Source organism: Trichechus manatus, unplaced genomic scaffold (genome assembly GCF_000243295.1).
Source record: "Trichechus manatus latirostris isolate Lorelei unplaced genomic scaffold, TriManLat1.0 scaffold00155, whole genome shotgun sequence".
Classification (NCBI taxonomy): Eukaryota; Metazoa; Chordata; class Mammalia; order Sirenia; family Trichechidae; genus Trichechus; species Trichechus manatus.
Window position 1 is genome coordinate 1,830,246 of NW_004444091.1, and position 16,447 is coordinate 1,846,692.

The 16,447-nt window shown below is 36.8% G+C and overlaps 1 protein-coding gene across 11 annotated transcripts in view; it reads left to right on the forward strand.

Annotated features, from left to right (window-relative positions):
- BMPR1A (bone morphogenetic protein receptor type 1A) overlaps positions 1 to 15,691 on the forward strand; it is a 212,499-nt gene extending 196,808 nt beyond the window's left edge. For 9 of the 11 annotated variants that reach the window (XM_023740422.1, XM_023740424.1, XM_023740421.1 and 6 more), the window contains 4 exons: positions 3,948 to 4,245; positions 10,653 to 10,828; positions 12,054 to 12,184; positions 12,272 to 15,691. In XM_023740422.1, coding sequence (XP_023596190.1) covers positions 3,948 to 4,245; positions 10,653 to 10,828; positions 12,054 to 12,184; positions 12,272 to 12,397 — 731 coding nt within the window. In that variant the 3' untranslated portion in view covers positions 12,398 to 15,691. Of the gene's footprint in view, positions 1 to 3,947; positions 4,246 to 4,658; positions 4,690 to 10,275; positions 10,326 to 10,652; positions 10,829 to 12,053; positions 12,185 to 12,271 lie in introns of those variants that run through there. The other 2 variants (XM_023740428.1, XM_023740429.1) reach the window with 2 other exon arrangements.
- Positions 15,692 to 16,447: the final 756 nt, after the last annotated feature.

Sequence of the window (16,447 nt, forward strand, 5' to 3'; positions counted from 1 at the left end):
CTTCCATAATCTTTATACTTTTAGGTTTTACATTTAGGTTTTTGATCTGTTTTGAATTAGTTTTTGTGAAGTATGGATCCTCCTTCATTTTTCTGCAAACGGGTATCGAGTTTTGCCAGCACCATTTGATAAAGAGACTATCACTTCCCCCTTGAAGGGGGAAATAGATCACCTGTCCATAGGTGGAGAGATTTACTTCTGAGTTTTCTATTCTGTTCCGTTGGTCTACGTATCTGTCGTTGTACTAGTACCAGGCTGTTTTGACTACCGTGACTCTATAGTAGGTTCCGAGATTGGGAAGTGTGAGGCCTCCTACTTTGTTCTTCAGTAGCGCTTTGCTTATCTGGGGCCTCTTTCCATTACATATAAAGTTGGTGTTTAGTTTTTCCATCTCATTAAAAATGTTGATGGAATCTGAATCAGGATTACTTTATAGATGGCTTTGGGTAGTATTGAAATTTTCACAATGTTAAGTCTTCCTATCCATGAGTGTGGTATGTTTTTCTATTTATATAGGTCTCTTTTAGTTTCTTGCTATAGTGTTTCGTAGTTTTCTTTGTAAAAATCTTTTACTTCCCTGGTTAGGTTAATTCCTGAGTATTTTATCTTTTGGGTGACTATTTTAAATGGCACTGTTTTCTTGATTTCCTTTTTGGAGTTCTCTTCGTTCGTGTAGAGGAATCCGACTGATTTTTGTTTGTTGATCTTGTAACCTGCCACTTTGCTGAGTCCTTCTATTAGTTCCAGTAGCTTTCTTGTAAGATCTCTGCGATCTTTCTATGTACAGGATCATATGATCTGCCAATAGGGATAGTTTTACTTCTTCCTTACCAATTTGGATAACTTTTATTTCCCTTTCTTGCCTTATTGCTCTGGGTAGGACTTCCAGTACAGTGTGGAATAGGAGTGGTGATAAGGGGCATTCTTGTCTAGTTCCCGTTCTCAAGGGGAATGCTTTCAGTCTCTCTCCACTGAAAATAATGTTATCTATTGGTTTTGTATATATACCCTTAATTATGTTGAGGAATTTCCCTTCTGTTTCTATTTTGCTGAGAGTTTTAATCAGGAATGGATGTTGGATTTTATCAAATGCCTTTTCTGCATCAATTGATATGATCAAGTGGTTCTTTTCCTTTGTTTTATTTATGTGGTGGATTACATTGATTAATTTTCTAATGTTGAACCAACCTTGCATACCTGGTATGAATCCCACTTGGTCACAATGTATTATGTTTTTGATATGATGCTGAATTATATTGGCTAGAATTTTGTTGAGAATTTTTGTGTGTATATTCATGAGAGATACTGGTCTGTAATTTTCTTTTTTAGTCATGTCTTTGGCTGGCTTTGGTATCAGGGTTATGCTTGCTTCATAGAATGAATTCGGGAATATTCCTTCCTTTTCTATGTTCTAGAATACTTTGAGTAGAATTGGTGTCAGCTCTTTGAATGTTTGGTAGATTCTCCAGTGAAGCTGTCTGGGCCAAGCATTTTTTTTTTTTTTTTTTGGTTGGGAGTTCTTTTAATGACCTCTTCAATTTCTTCTTTTGTTATGGCTCTCCTCAAATTTTCTACCTCAGTTTGCATTAGTTGAGGTAGATAATGTGTTTCTGGAAATTTGTCTGTTTCATCTAGGTTTTCAAATTTGTTGGAGTTCAGTTCTTCACAGTATTCTGTTACGACCCTTTTTATTTCAGTTGGTTCGGTTGTAACGTCACCCATCTCTTATTTGTGTTGTTTGCAGATTCTCCCTCTTTTCCTTTGTCAGTTTGGCCAGTGGTTTGTCGATTTTAATCTTTTCACAGAACCAACTTCCAGCTTTGTTTGATTCTGTTGTTCTTCTGTTTTCTGTCTCATTTTATTTCTGCTCTGATTTTAATTGTTTCCTTTCTTCTGGTGACTGATGGCTTTTTTTGAGCTTTTTTTCCTGTTTATTGGAGTTTTAGGGTTAAAGTGTTAATTTTAGCTCTTTCTTATTTTTTGATATGTGCCGTTTATTGCTATAAGTTGACCTCTGAGCACTGCTTTTGGTGTGTTGTGTTTTCATTCTAGTTTGAATTTAGAAATTTTTTATTTCATTTTTTATTTCTTCTGTTACCCAGTGGTTTTTAAGCAGGGTGTTATTCAGTTTCCATGTATTTGATTTTATCTCCTTGTTCTTTCTATTACTGATTTCTAATTTTATAGCATTGTGATCCACGAAGATGTTTTTTATTATTTTGATGTTTCTAATTTACTAAGGTTTGCTTTGTGGTCTAATATATAGTCTGTTCTGGAGAATGATCCATGTGTACTGGAAAAGAATGTGTACTGTGCTGTTGGTTGGAATGTTCTGTATATGTCTATGAGGCGAAGTTGGTTGATTGTGTTGTTTAGATCTTCTGTATCTTTGCTGAGTTTCTTTCTGGTTGTTCTGTCCTTCATCAAAAGTGCTGTGTTTGACGTAGCCCCCGTCAATCTCCAGTTGGAGAGGCAGGGGAGCCTTTGGGTGACGAGTGAGCGAGCACATGGGAACGCACTCGCTGCCAGTCACCGGGTAGGGGATGGAGAAATAGGTGTCGAGTAGGCAAGTACACAGGCATGCGAGCATGTGGGCACAGTTATCACTGCTCAAGTGATTGGGAGCAGCTGGTTCCACGGTGGGGTCAGGAGGTGGGAGGGGCAAGGTGAATGGCCGACACCTTGCCAGAGCGACCTGCCACCACTTAGCAAGGTTGGTAGGGGGGAATGGGTGAGGGGAGCAATTTTCTAAGGTATTTTTAACTAGATGTACTTTTTGCCTTTCCTAGGCTGAACGCTTCTTTCCCATAAGATACAGCTTCATTTTATGTTCTATGCTTAGCAAGTTTTTCCTCACATGTACACAGTAACAAAATAATTCAAGTACGATCTGACCAGAAACAAAAACTCACTGCTATTGAGTCAATTCTGACTCATAGTTACCCCATAGGGTTTCCAAGGCTGTAAATCTCTTCAGAAGTAGACTTGCAGATTTTTTTCCCACAGAGCTGCTGGTGGTTTTGAACCACATTCTTTTGGTTAGCAGTCAGTCACTTTAACCACTGCACCACCATGGCCAGTAGGGTGCATAAACTGATAAAGCTCTCCTGATTGTTCTTTTCAGCTACTATTTCCCTACCCTTTGATTTGAAGTGTGCATAGGGCAGTAGCATATAGTAGGCACTTAATGACCCTTTTTTGGCAGGGAGGGAGGAGAAGAGATGGGGTAAGAAAAGAAGGAGTAGTATTGTGGACCTGCCAGTCAGTAAGCCAGACTGAAAAGGCAGATATGATGAGGTGTTGATGGGCAAATGGTAGTTGGCTTAGTTAGGAGCTAACTCTTGATTGAACAGTTTTAGGTTTATTATTCTAGAGTGTCTACTTTTCAATTTGAAATTGAGAGCATTTCTCATTCTTTCTTTATAGTTTTACCTGCTTAGAGAATCATGTAGATTGATAACATTTCCCAAATTATTATATGATACGTGATCTTACAGAGTGGGTGGGGCAAATGGCTAATGCGGCATTCGGCTGCTAACCAAAAGGTTGGAGGTTCGAATCCACCCAGAGGCGTCTCAGAAGAAAGTCCTGGAAAAATTAAAAACCCTATCTAGCACAGTTCTACTCTGACACACATGGGGCCACCCTGAGTGGGAGTAGACTCAATGGCAACTGGTAATGTGATCTTATAGTTTTTCTTAGTTGTATTATCATTTTCATGATTGTTGTTAAGATTATTTTAAATATAATCCAGAAGCATACAGTTCTGTATGTAAATGGTAGAAATACAGTTTTTGGCAACAAATTCAGGAGATATTGTCAGGCAGATTAAATTTTTATCATCTCTTTCATTACATAGGTTGTTCTCAATATCCTGAGTGAGCATTCATTACTCTTCGCAGCCACCTCTGATGATAACTAACCTTTTAAACTCATTAATTGGACAGGTTTTATAGCAGCAGACATTAAAGGCACAGGTTCCTGGACTCAGCTCTATTTGATTACTGATTACCATGAAAATGGATCTCTCTATGACTTCCTGAAATGTGCTACACTAGACACCAGAGCTCTGCTCAAGTTGGCTTATTCAGCTGCATGTGGCCTATGCCATCTCCACACAGAAATTTATGGCACCCAAGGAAAGCCTGCAATTGCTCATCGAGACCTAAAAAGCAAAAACATTCTTATCAAGAAAAATGGAAGTTGTTGTATTGCTGACCTGGGCCTTGCTGTTAAATTCAACAGGTGAGTAGCTCTTTGCCCCACTGTTTTGAAATTATTTTAATTTCCAAAAGATATTTGCTTGTTTGTATTCAGGAATGTGGAACTCCAAAAATTTGTGCATGTGTTCATATACTTATATAAATATATAGTTACTATATGGTTGTTTTTTGGTTTATCATTTACAAAAATTGCATCTTACTATGCATCTTGTTCACTTTCCTGCTTTTTATTGTCTTAGGCATTCTTTCATTTCAGTTTATATAGATCCACCTCATTCTTTTTAACAGATGCAAAGTTGTCCGTAATGTGGATGTACTATAATTTTTCCCCAACTATTACCCAGTTGATGAACACTAAGGTTGTGTCTCTAGTTTATTTCTGTCATTACAAAAATAGTTTGATAAACATTTTTGTGTTGTAATTATTTCTTTAAGATGGATTCCTAGAGGAGTGATCAGACAAAGGGTATGTACATGTTAAAATTACAGTATATTGCGTATTATCCTTTCAGAAAGTGTGCATTAATTTACCCTCTCACAAACAGGTTATAAGTATGCCATTTCTCCATCCCACTTGATATTGTCAATATTTTTAAATTAGAATTATATAATTTTAGAAAACTCCAGAATGCAACAGCCATTTAGCATTTCAGAATTTACTTCTGTTTATAAAATAAAAGAACCAGTCTGTTAGTTAAAATGAGAGACATTTAAATCTTCTTTCCCCTGGTTGATACTATGTTCTAAACCTGTTCTGTTGTTTTTTCATCAATGTAGTGTCTGTTGGCTCAAATGTTCATCAGATGCTGTATAAGAAAATATAATGCATTATTAATCTCTGCCTCAGAGTACAGCACCCAGAATCTGTTAGAACTGGAGGCCTAAGCAACAAAGCATTCATGTCTTCCAACTCTAAAATATAGTCCAAAAGTTGAAAAACCAATAAACATGTTTTATTACTAATTATCGATATGATTATGTAAGCATTACAACAGAACTAAGTAGTACAATTGGACCCATAAAGAAGAAAATGTTACCCTTATGTCATGAAGGCTGTGCTTATCACATGAAAATAGTAAATTATTCCTCTCCTAATTTTTATTTTCCCATTTACTTTTCATGGGTTTGCCACTGTTTCTTACATTCAGTGTTGTCCTTGTTCTTAGATTTCTATTTCATTTTACTTCCTTACTCCCTGATGTCATTTTTTTCCTATGAGTAAGTGAATGATAACCTTCTGGACTGCATTACTTTCACTCCTGTTTGCTCTTCAACCCATTCCAGTCTGGCTTCCACCCCTATCATTCCACTGAAATAGCTCTTACTAAGGTCACCAATGACTTGCCTTCGTGTTGATAAATCTAAAGACTTTTTCATTGCCAACTTATTTAACCTCAGCACATCCAACAGTGTTGACTCTTTTTTCCTTATTGAATACTTGCTTCTCTTTGCATCTGTGACATAACACTATTGGTTTCTTTTTACTTCTCCAGATGTTCCTTCTCTATCTCTTCGCAGGTTCATCCACATAACAACCAAATGTGGAAGTTCCTCTCAGCCTCAGGCCCTCTCCTCTTCCCAATAATAATTTCTCCTTAGGTGACGCTATCTATGCCCATGACTTTAGTTCCCTCTATATAAAATGACTCAAAAACAAGAAGGAAAAGGTGCTAGCCAAATAAAACTGTGTGTATTCGTTATTCACAAGTAGTATTTTTGTTGTTAGGTACCATTGAGTCGGTTCCAACTCATAGCAACCTTATGTACAACAGAACGAAATACTGCCCAATCCTGCACTATCCTCAAAATTGTTGTTATGCTTGAGCCCATTGTTGCAGCCACTGTGTCCATCCATCTCGTTGAGGGTCGTCCTCTCCTTCGCTGGCCCTCTACTTTACCAAGCATGATGTCCTTCTCCAGGGACCGGACTCTTCCTGATAACATGTACAAAGTACATGAGATGAAGTCTCGCCATCCTTGCTTCTAAGGACCATTCTGGCTGTACCTCTTCTAAGACAGATTTGTTTATTCTTCTAGCAGTTCATGGTATATTCAGTATTCTTCACCAACACCATAATTCAGAGGCATCAGATCTTCGGTCTTCCTTATTCAGTATCTAATAGCAAAGCTCAAAATAGAATATGTTTAACAGTTACCTATTACATACATGATTGTCTTTTTTGCTAAATTATAAGCAGCATGAGGGCAAGTCTTTTTTGTTTTTAATCCCCAATATCTAGTAGAGCCCCAGACGTCTGTCAGTTTGTCGTACTGTGGTGGCTTGCATGTTGCTGTGATGCTGGAAGCTATGCCACCGGTATCTCAAATACCAGCAGGGTCATCTATAGTGGACAGGTTTCAGCAGAGCTTCCAGACTAAGATAGACTAAGCAGTAGGACCTGGCAGTCCACTTCTAAAAAAATTAGCCAGTGAAAACCTTACGAATAGCAGCGGAACACTGTCTGATACAGTGCCGGAAGATGAGCCCCTTTTGCGTGGAAGACACTCAAACGACCACTAGGGAAGAGCTGCCTCCTCAAAATAGAGTCGACCTTAATGACGTGGAGGGAGTCAAGCTTTCAGGACCTTCATTTGCTGAGGTAGCACGACTCACAATGAAAGAAACAGCTGCAGACATCCATTAATAATCAGAGCATGGAATGTAAGAAGTATGAATCTAGGAAAATTGGAAGTCATCAAAAATGAAATGGAATGCCTAAAGATCAATATCCTAAGCCTTAGTGAGCTGAAATGGACTGGTATTGGCCATATTCAGTCAGACAGTCATATGGTCTACTATGCCAGGAATGACAAATTGAAGAGGAATCTCATCACATTCATCATCAGAAAGAACATCTCAAGATCTATCCTGAAGTACAGTGCTGTCAGTGATGGGATAATATCCATCACCTACACGGAAGACTAGTTAATATGACTATTATTCAAATGTGGCGCCCTGGTGGTGCAGTGGTTATGCATTCGGCTGCTAACCAAGAGGTTGGCAGTTCAGATCCACCAGCTGCTCTTTGGAAACCGTATGGGGCAATTCTACTCTGTTTTATAGGGTCACTATGAGCCAGAATTGACTCGACAGCAACAAGTTTTTAATTCAAATTTACGTATCAACCAATAATGCCAAAGATGAGGAAATTGAAGATTTTTACTGACTTCTGCAGTCTGAAATTGATCACACATGCAATCTAGATGCCTTACTGGTGATTGGAATGTAAAAGTTGGAAATGAAGAAGGATTGACAGTTAGAGAATATAGCCTTGGTGATAGAAATGACACCGGAGATTGCATGATAGAATTTTGTAAGACCAACAACTTCTTCATTGCAAATACCTTTTTTCAGCAATATAAACAGCAGCTATACACGTGGACCTCACCAGGTGGAATACACAGGAATCAAATCAACTTACATCTGTGGAAAGAGACAATGTAGAAACTCAGATCATCAGAACAAAGTCAGGGGCGCACTGCAGAACAGACCATTAGTTGCTCATATGCAAGTTCAAGTTGAAGCTGAAGAAAATTAGAGCAAGTCTGCAAGAGCCAAAATACAACCTTGAGTATATCCCACCTAAATTTAGAGACCCTCTCAGGAACAGAATTCAGACATTGAATATTAATACCAAAGACCAGAATAATTGTGGGATAACATCAGGGACATCATACTTGTGGAAAACAAAAGGTCATTAAAAAGGCAGGAAAAAAAGAGACCGAAATGGATGTCAGAAGAAACTCTGAAGCTTGCTCTTGAACATAGAGTAGCTAAAGCAAACAGAAGAAATGATGAAGTAAAAGAGCTGAACAGAAGATTTCAAAGGCTGGCTTGAGAAGACAAAGTAAAGTATTATAATGAAATGTGCAAAGACCTGGAGTTAGGAAAACCCAAAAGGGAAGAAAAGGATGCATTCAGCATTTCTCAAGCTGAAAGAACTGAAGAAAAAAATTGTAGCCTCAAGTTGCAGTGTTCAAGGATTCTGCGAGGAAGATGATTAACGGATACAGAAAGCATCAAAAGAAGATGGAAGGAATACAGAGTTGCTATACCAGAAAGTATTGGTTGACGTTCAACCATTTCAGAAGGTAGCATATGATCAGGAACTGATGATACTGAAGGAAGAGGTCCAAGCTGCACTGAAGGCACTGGCGAAAAACCTCCAGGAACTGACAGAATACCAGTTGAGATGTTTTTCAGCCAATGGATGCAGCGCTGGAAGTGCTCGCTCTTCTATGCCAAGAAATTTGGAAGACAGCTACCTGGCCAACCGACTGGAAGAGACAATTTGTGCCCATTCCCAAAAAAAAAAAGGTGATCCAACAGAATGTGGAAATTATCAGACATTATCATTATGATAACACACAAGTAAAATTTTGCTGAAGATCAGTCAAAATTGGTTACAGCAGTACATCAACAGGGAACTGCCAGAAGTTCAAGCCAGATTCAGAAGAGGGCATGGAACCAGGGATATTATTGCTGATGTCAGATGGATCTTGGCAGAAAGTAGAGAATACCAGAAAGATGTTTACCTGTGTTTTATTGTCTTTGCAAAGGCATTCGACTGTGTGAATCACAACAAATTATAGATAACACTGCAAAGAATGTGAATTTCAGAATACTTAATTATACTCACGAGGAACCGGTACATAGACCAAGAGGCGTTCGTTCAGACAGAACAAGGGCATGCTGTGTGGTTTAAAGTCTGGAAAGGTGTGTGTCAGGGTTGTATCCTTTCACCATACTTATTCAATCTGTATGCTGAGCAAATAATCCGAGAAGCTGGACTGTGTGAAGAAGAACGGGGCATCAGATTTAGAGGAAGACTCATTAACAACTTGCAGTAGGCAGATGTTACCACCTTGCTTGCTGAAAGTGAAGAGGACTTGAAGCACTTACTGGTGAAGATCAAAGACTACAGCCTTCAGTATGGATTACATCTCAGCATAAAACAAAAATCCTCACAACTGGACCAATAAGTGACATGATAAACAGAGAAAAGATTGAAGTTGTCAAGAATTTCATTTTCCTTGGATCCACAATCAATGCCCATGGAAGCAGCAGTCAAGAAATCAGATGACACATTGCATTGGGCAAATCTGCTGCAGAACACCTCTTCAAAGTGTTAAAAAGCAGAGCTGTCACTTTGAGGACTGAGGTGCCCCTGACCCAAGCCCCGGTATTTTCAGTCACCTCATATGCATCTAAAAGCTGGATAATGAGTAAGGAAGATCGAAGAAGAATTGTTGCCTTTGAATTATGGTGTTGGTGAAGAATATTGAATATACCGTGGACTGCCTAAAGAACAAACAAATCTGTCTTGGAAGAAGTATAGCCAGAATGCTTGTCTCAGGTACTTTGGACATGTTACCAGCAAGGACTACTCCTTGGAGAAAGACATCATGCTTGGGTAAAGTAGAGGGTCAGCAAAAAAGAGGAAGACCCTCAACGAGATGCAGTGACACAGTGGCTGCAACAATGGACTCAAGCATATGGTGTTGGTGAAGAATATTGAATACACCGTGGATTGTGAGGTGGGCGCAGGACCGGGCAGTGTTTCATTCTGTTGTACATAGGGTTGCTATGAGTCAGAGCCAACTCAGCAACACCTAACAACAACAACAGCGTCTACTACAAGACTTGACACATGGGAAAGCTTAGCAAATACTTACTGAATACTTTTCCTGTACTTTTTAAGATTTTTTTGTCATTAAATTTCTGAACATACACAAAGGAGAGAGTGAACACTTAGTCTGGTATTCTTTCCAAGGCACTACAAAAGTGAGCAACATAGAATTAGTCCTAAAGCGTGAATGTGGGAAATTAAATAAAGGTGTAACTGTGGATTGATTTTAATATGAATCTTTGAGTGCCCAGTGGGATTTTTCAAATTATAAGTTCTCAATCCTTATCTGCAATCTTGAAATCCAGAAAGAACTGAGAATGATAAAAGTAAATGATTCCTCTCAATTTATTTTCCCCTTCTTTTTTTCTGAGTCATACTCAACTGCACTGTTGCTTATATTCAGTATTGTCCTCTTTTCTTAGCGAGGCACCAAACTCATTTGGTGGCAAAACCTGACCTGAACTGATATAAGGTATTTATTTGTCTCTATTTATCCAGCTTACTATGAATATTCATACTTAGTGTTTTTCTTTAGACATAATAATGAGTTTGACTAAGAGTACTGTTTCAGACCCTGCTGGGGCTGTTGTATAACATGTATCATATATTTAAAGGGCATATTACTTTTATAAAATCAGAAAGATTATAAATTTCAGAATACATCTGACCCCAAGGATTTCTGATAGGGGACTGTGGAGGTATATATAGAGACTAATAGTTACACAGTGTGACAAAATACAAGATTAACTATTTCATAAACATGGACCTTAACATGTATGTTGTCTTTCTGCTGTTTCAGTGATACAAACGAAGTTGATGTGCCCTTGAATACCAGGGTGGGTACCAAACGCTATATGGCTCCAGAAGTGTTAGATGAAAGCCTGAATAAAAACCATTTCCAGCCGTACATAATGGCTGACATCTATAGCTTTGGCCTGATCATTTGGGAAATGGCTCGTCGTTGTATCACAGGAGGTAGGAATTTGGGGCAGTGTGGTTCTGGTTATACTTGTATATCCATCATTTTAAAAATAATTTCCCCAGTTATATAATTTAAATGTTAGGTGAGTCAGGGGCCCCCAAGACCACCTCTAGGTTCAGTGATTCTCTAGAAGGACTCACAGGATTCAACATATAGTTGTACTCATCTAAGATTTATTACAGTGAAAGGGTACAAAGCAAAATCAGCAAAGGGGAAAAGTTCTGAAGTGAAGTCCAGAGAAAACCAGGTGTATGCTTCCAAAAAAGGAGCCCTCGTGTCACAGTGGTTAAGCCTTTGGCTACTAACCAGAAGGTCAGCGGTTCAAACCAACAGCAGCTCTGCAGGAGAAAGATGTGGCAGTCTGCTTCTATAAAGATTACAGCCTTGGAAACCATGTGGGGCAGTTCTGCTCTGCCCTGTAGGTTCATTATAAGTTAAAACTGACTTGACGGCACGGATTGTTTTGTTTTATGCTTCCAAAAGTCCTCTCCCAGTGGAGTTTCACAGGACATGCTTAATTCTTCCAGTAACAAGCTGTGATAACCTATGGTAAATATTATTAGAGACTGAGCACACAAGCATTTTACCAGGAACTGGTCACATAGGCATCCTCTGCCCTGCACAGACCAAAATTCCAGACTTCCAGAAGGAAAACAGGTGTTCAGCATAAACCACATTGTTGTACAGTTTAGACACAGACAGCTACTCTTAACCATTTTCAGAAAGTTTTGTATTGCTGTGGGGAACTGCTTACCAAACGTGTTCCCCAATACCGACCCAGGGCCACCTTGCAAGCAGCCCTTTCTAAGCATAGCAGCCTCAGACCTGCTATCTTAACTCTTTTCTGCACATCATGTTAAGTCTGCTGCAAAACAAAATCAAACCACATTCGTTAGAGCAGTCATGTAAGAAAATAATTAGATTAAAAGTTTTGGGAAAGTGAGCAATTCACCTTGCTTTTTCTAAGAGATATTGGTGATATACCCTTTGTGGATAGAATGTATCATAGTTGTAATGGGGACCTTTATGGAGATAGAGGAAATAATTGAACATAAGAGAAGAACATGCAGTTACTGTTGAAGGTGAGTCATCCATTCTAATTTTTTTAGTCTTTATGTGGGAATCCATTTTAGTTTCATAGTTCAGTGAGAGATGCTGAATAGATACATTTTTTCCAGTCACTATTTTTGTGCCCAGTGTGTTTTTCATTATTTCCAGGGATTGTAGAGGAGTACCAATTGCCATACTACAACATGGTACCCAGTGATCCTTCATATGAAGATATGCGTGAAGTTGTGTGTGTCAAACGTTTGCGGCCAATTGTGTCTAATCGATGGAACAGTGATGAAGTAAGTGGAACTCAACCCCCTGAGGAAGTAATTGGAAGTCTTGCCAAAGATGTTCACCTACTCACTATCGTCTCTTTACTTTTTCAGTGTCTACGAGCAGTTTTGAAGCTAATGTCAGAATGCTGGGCCCACAATCCAGCCTCTAGGCTTACAGCACTGAGAATCAAGAAGACACTTGCCAAGATGGTGGAATCCCAAGATGTAAAGATTTGACAGTCACACAGTCATGAGGAGAAATTCTAGACTGCAACTGTTTCACCCAAGGAATGGGGAGAATAAGGATGTTAACTTGGTTCTCAGACTCTTTCCTCACCACACCTTCACGGGCTGCTAATATTAAACCTTTCAGTACTCTGTAGAATACGAGCTGGGAACTTCTAAACACTTCAGTCTTTATATGTGGACAGCTTTATTTTAAATGTGGTTTTTGATGCCTTTCTTTTTGTTTTTTTTATGAACTGCATCAAGACTTTAATTCTGGGAAAGTCTCCAGTCAAAGTCTGGGTACTGAATTGCCTGTTCGTGAAACGGTGCTTTCTGTGAAAGCCTTAAGAAGATAAATGAATTTAGCAGAGATGGAGAAATAATAACTTTTGCCTCTACCTGAGAAAATGTAATCTGTTTGTATTCTGCCTTTGTAAAACAGCCTATAGATTATGATTTGTCTGGGATACCACTTAGTTTATCGTAGTTTGTCATGCTTTTATAATGGGGTGTGTATGCGTGGCCATGCACGTGCACACTAGGATTATGAATGCACAGAAGAGATTGGTGGCTGGTGGTTTTGTGCTTTAAAAATGCAATATCTGACCAAGATTGGCCAATAACATAAAAGCCATTTACCTTACAAATGAGATCAGTTTCCCCGCCAACTTCATTTTTTAACATAAAAGGTGATACAAAGGTCAAAAGAAGCTTAAAATGTCTATAAATTTGGACTTTGTTTTCCTCACCACCATCTTTTTTTTTTTTTTTTGGGTAATTATTTTTATGTCATGAAAAGCATCCTATCCAAAATTGGAACTTCCAATGCCATGAACCTTCTGAAGAAAACACTTCTTATTGAAGTGAATTACTGCATTTGATAGCAATGTAAGTGCCTATAACCATATTTTGTATTCTTTATTCTCAGTAACTTTGAAAGGGAAGTTATTTATATTTTCTGTGTAATGTGCTTTATTTGCAAAACTGCTCCATGACAACCATATTCATACTGTAGAAACCAGCTTATGTGGACCTCACATCCCATCCTTAAGGGAAAAAAAAGATCATCAGAAAAAGATTTTATAAAGTAGAGTGATATGTGAATTATCAGAATGAATGCATTCAGTGTAGTAGATCAAATCCAAGACTTTGTTTTGTTAAGATGTACTTGAGGCAGAAATCTTTCATTGAGAATATTTCAATTTTCCTTCATGAAAGGAACCACTAATTAGAAATTTATATGTTGGAGCGTATATAAATTTATCAAAAACTGTTAAATAAGTTTTAGACATCTAAATTATTTAAAATTTTTGGTTTTATGATTTGTGTTCCATAACTTGTGAAGAAAACGAAGAGTCAGAAAAAAAAAAAATCAGTATCTATTCCGTATCTATATGTATACTTTATAGAAGTTATTCAATAAAATTCTACGTATTTTATAGATACCTTGTTATCCCAAGGAATATTTCTTATTTACTTAAAGTTATTATACTTATGTCCTGTTCTGAAAAAACAACTCATGGATGCATCAAGTCATGCAATTTCCTTTGAATGAAAAATAAAATAAATGTGATTATATCACAGCATATTCAAAAAGCTTTAAATTAAAGGGAGGAAAGTCAGCGTTTGTCCATCCATTACAAATAAATTGGCTGGCATTAAGGATGAGCTCATTTATTTGTCTACATGTCAAATTTCATAAATTTGAAACTTGCTTAGAAAGATTGAACAGTTTTGACTGTGTTTGATTAAGTTTCATTTAATTGAAATTTGAAGTGCTCATCGTGATAAGTAAATTTGCAGGTTGATAATACACAGTAACTTGTACTTTTATAATGTTTTTTCCCGTCTCTATCCTGAGAAATACAGATATTATAAATTGCCTTGTGATTTGAGAGCATTTAAGAGCTCTGATTTAGTCTTAAGTTAACCTTGATTTATTTTTTACTTGCGAAACTATAATCTTAAAAATCATTTGTCAATAAACAAAAAAATAAGGAAAGCAAACTTTCCTCTTGGAAATGTTAAAATGGTAGACGGAGGCAGAAGCTTACAGACAGTATGCAAGTGCGAGACCACTATAAAGATTTTTTAAAATTTACTTGATTGAATAAAAATGATTAATCTTAGAAACTTGTTCAGTAAAAACAATTTCTAGCATAATACAGTCTTTAAAAAACAAATCCTGCCATATATGGGATTCTAAAGTCTAAAAAGGTTGTATGAGTCTTGTTTTTTTCTTTTCTCCTTCTTTTAACACGTTAAGTTCCTCCAGTAGGTGAAGTATTTAAAGCTTATGGCAGGCCGGTAAGTGTAGCATCACAGTTGGTACTTTGTAAATGTCTGGAAGCCATTTGTCCCTCTTACAGTTTAACGTTTCAAAAATAGGTGGCTCTGTCAGTCATCCCTTCAAATAATTAAAACATAAAAACAAAGAAAACACCAAAACTACCTGAATATAAACAAAAATAAACCCTCAAAATTCTCTTTTTAGATTTTCCATAGACTAAATATCTCTAGAATTAAAGGCACACTAGCACTGTCTTCTCCAGTTTGTTTAAGCTTTTGTTGTGCTTTCTTATCAACCAAGTTTCTGAAGTATAAATTTTGACTCTGATTTCTCTGGAAATATTTTCGCAAAAGATATTTTAATAAGTATTTTATATTGCCTTTCCAATGTCTAGACGTTTTTCTAAACCTTGAAAATGACCTGTTTTTTTTTTAATTATGTTTTCTTAGAATGTGCCAGATTTTTAATTTATTCATTCAACAAAAATTCAATTCCCTTTTGGAACAAAAATGTAATTCAATTTTTAAAGACTTACGCATTTATGAATTGGCCAAAGATCAAATTTGAAGTTGAATTTATTCCAAGGAGGATTTTATAAATTAAATTACTTATATTTCTTTTCATATATGGTGTTTTGAAATGTTTCTAAATAAAATAATCTCAACCACAGAAATACCAGTTGATTTTTTAAAAGACTGTTATAGCGCTTGTACTGTTTAAAAGTGGTGGTATTATTTACTTGGGTCAGATATTAAAATAACAGTGTAGTGGTTCATCTTCTTGCCTCATGTTATGAGAGTCACAGTGGAAACTCTACAGAGACATCAAGTTTTCATAAAACCAAATTAAGTCTAGGTCAACATAATGTGAAGTCTCATGTAATGATCATCCCATAAGGAAAATATGGTGAATACTACTTTCGCAAAAGATTAAATATATTGTCATTTTAGCTTGTACTCTGTACTATGCTTTAAATAGAATTATTTAAGCCCTTTTAGTGACTTTTGTCCTTGCCCATTTAAAAAGTAAAATGTAAGTATATATTATGTAAAGTGGAAATATTATAGCTTAATTAGGGAAACTGTAAGTAAACATTAAAAGAAGGATAAAAATAAGCAGTTTTATTATGCAATTGTAAAACACCAAAAATATAGATTCATCTTTGATATGTAACACACTAAATGTTTTGTAATTTTGTACAGCATCTAGTTTAAAAGGTGCCTTATTAAGTTTACCATTAATTGCTTTGTTCTGTATACAGATTGTGTCCAATGTATCATTTTGAAGTAAACCTTATTTTAGTATACCTTAGTGATGTGTTTTGTGATACTATACTGGGAAAGTATTGTGTATCAGAAATCACAATGTATGGTGAGATTTTATAACAAGTTAGTGCTACATACGTGTGTTCCTGAGATGTGCACTTCAACTACAGGAATCCAGGATAGCACGGGGCAGGTAAGTGGCCATACACTCCCTCCCCTTCCCTTTGTGTAGATAGAGAGTTATAAAAGTATTACAGTGAAGATTCTTTTTCGTTTTTTAAAAAAAAACTTTTTTCCCGATTTTAAAAATGTGTAGTCATTGCAGAAATTTTAGAAAACATAGGAAAGAATAAAGAAGCAAGTAAAAATCACTCAAAATTCTTTCACCCAGACATTACCACTGTTTACATTTGAATGTTTCTTTTCAGTCTTTTTTCTGTCTGCATTTGTTTTACAATAGTAAAATTATAGTATGTCATTAAATATCTATTGAAAGCATAACTT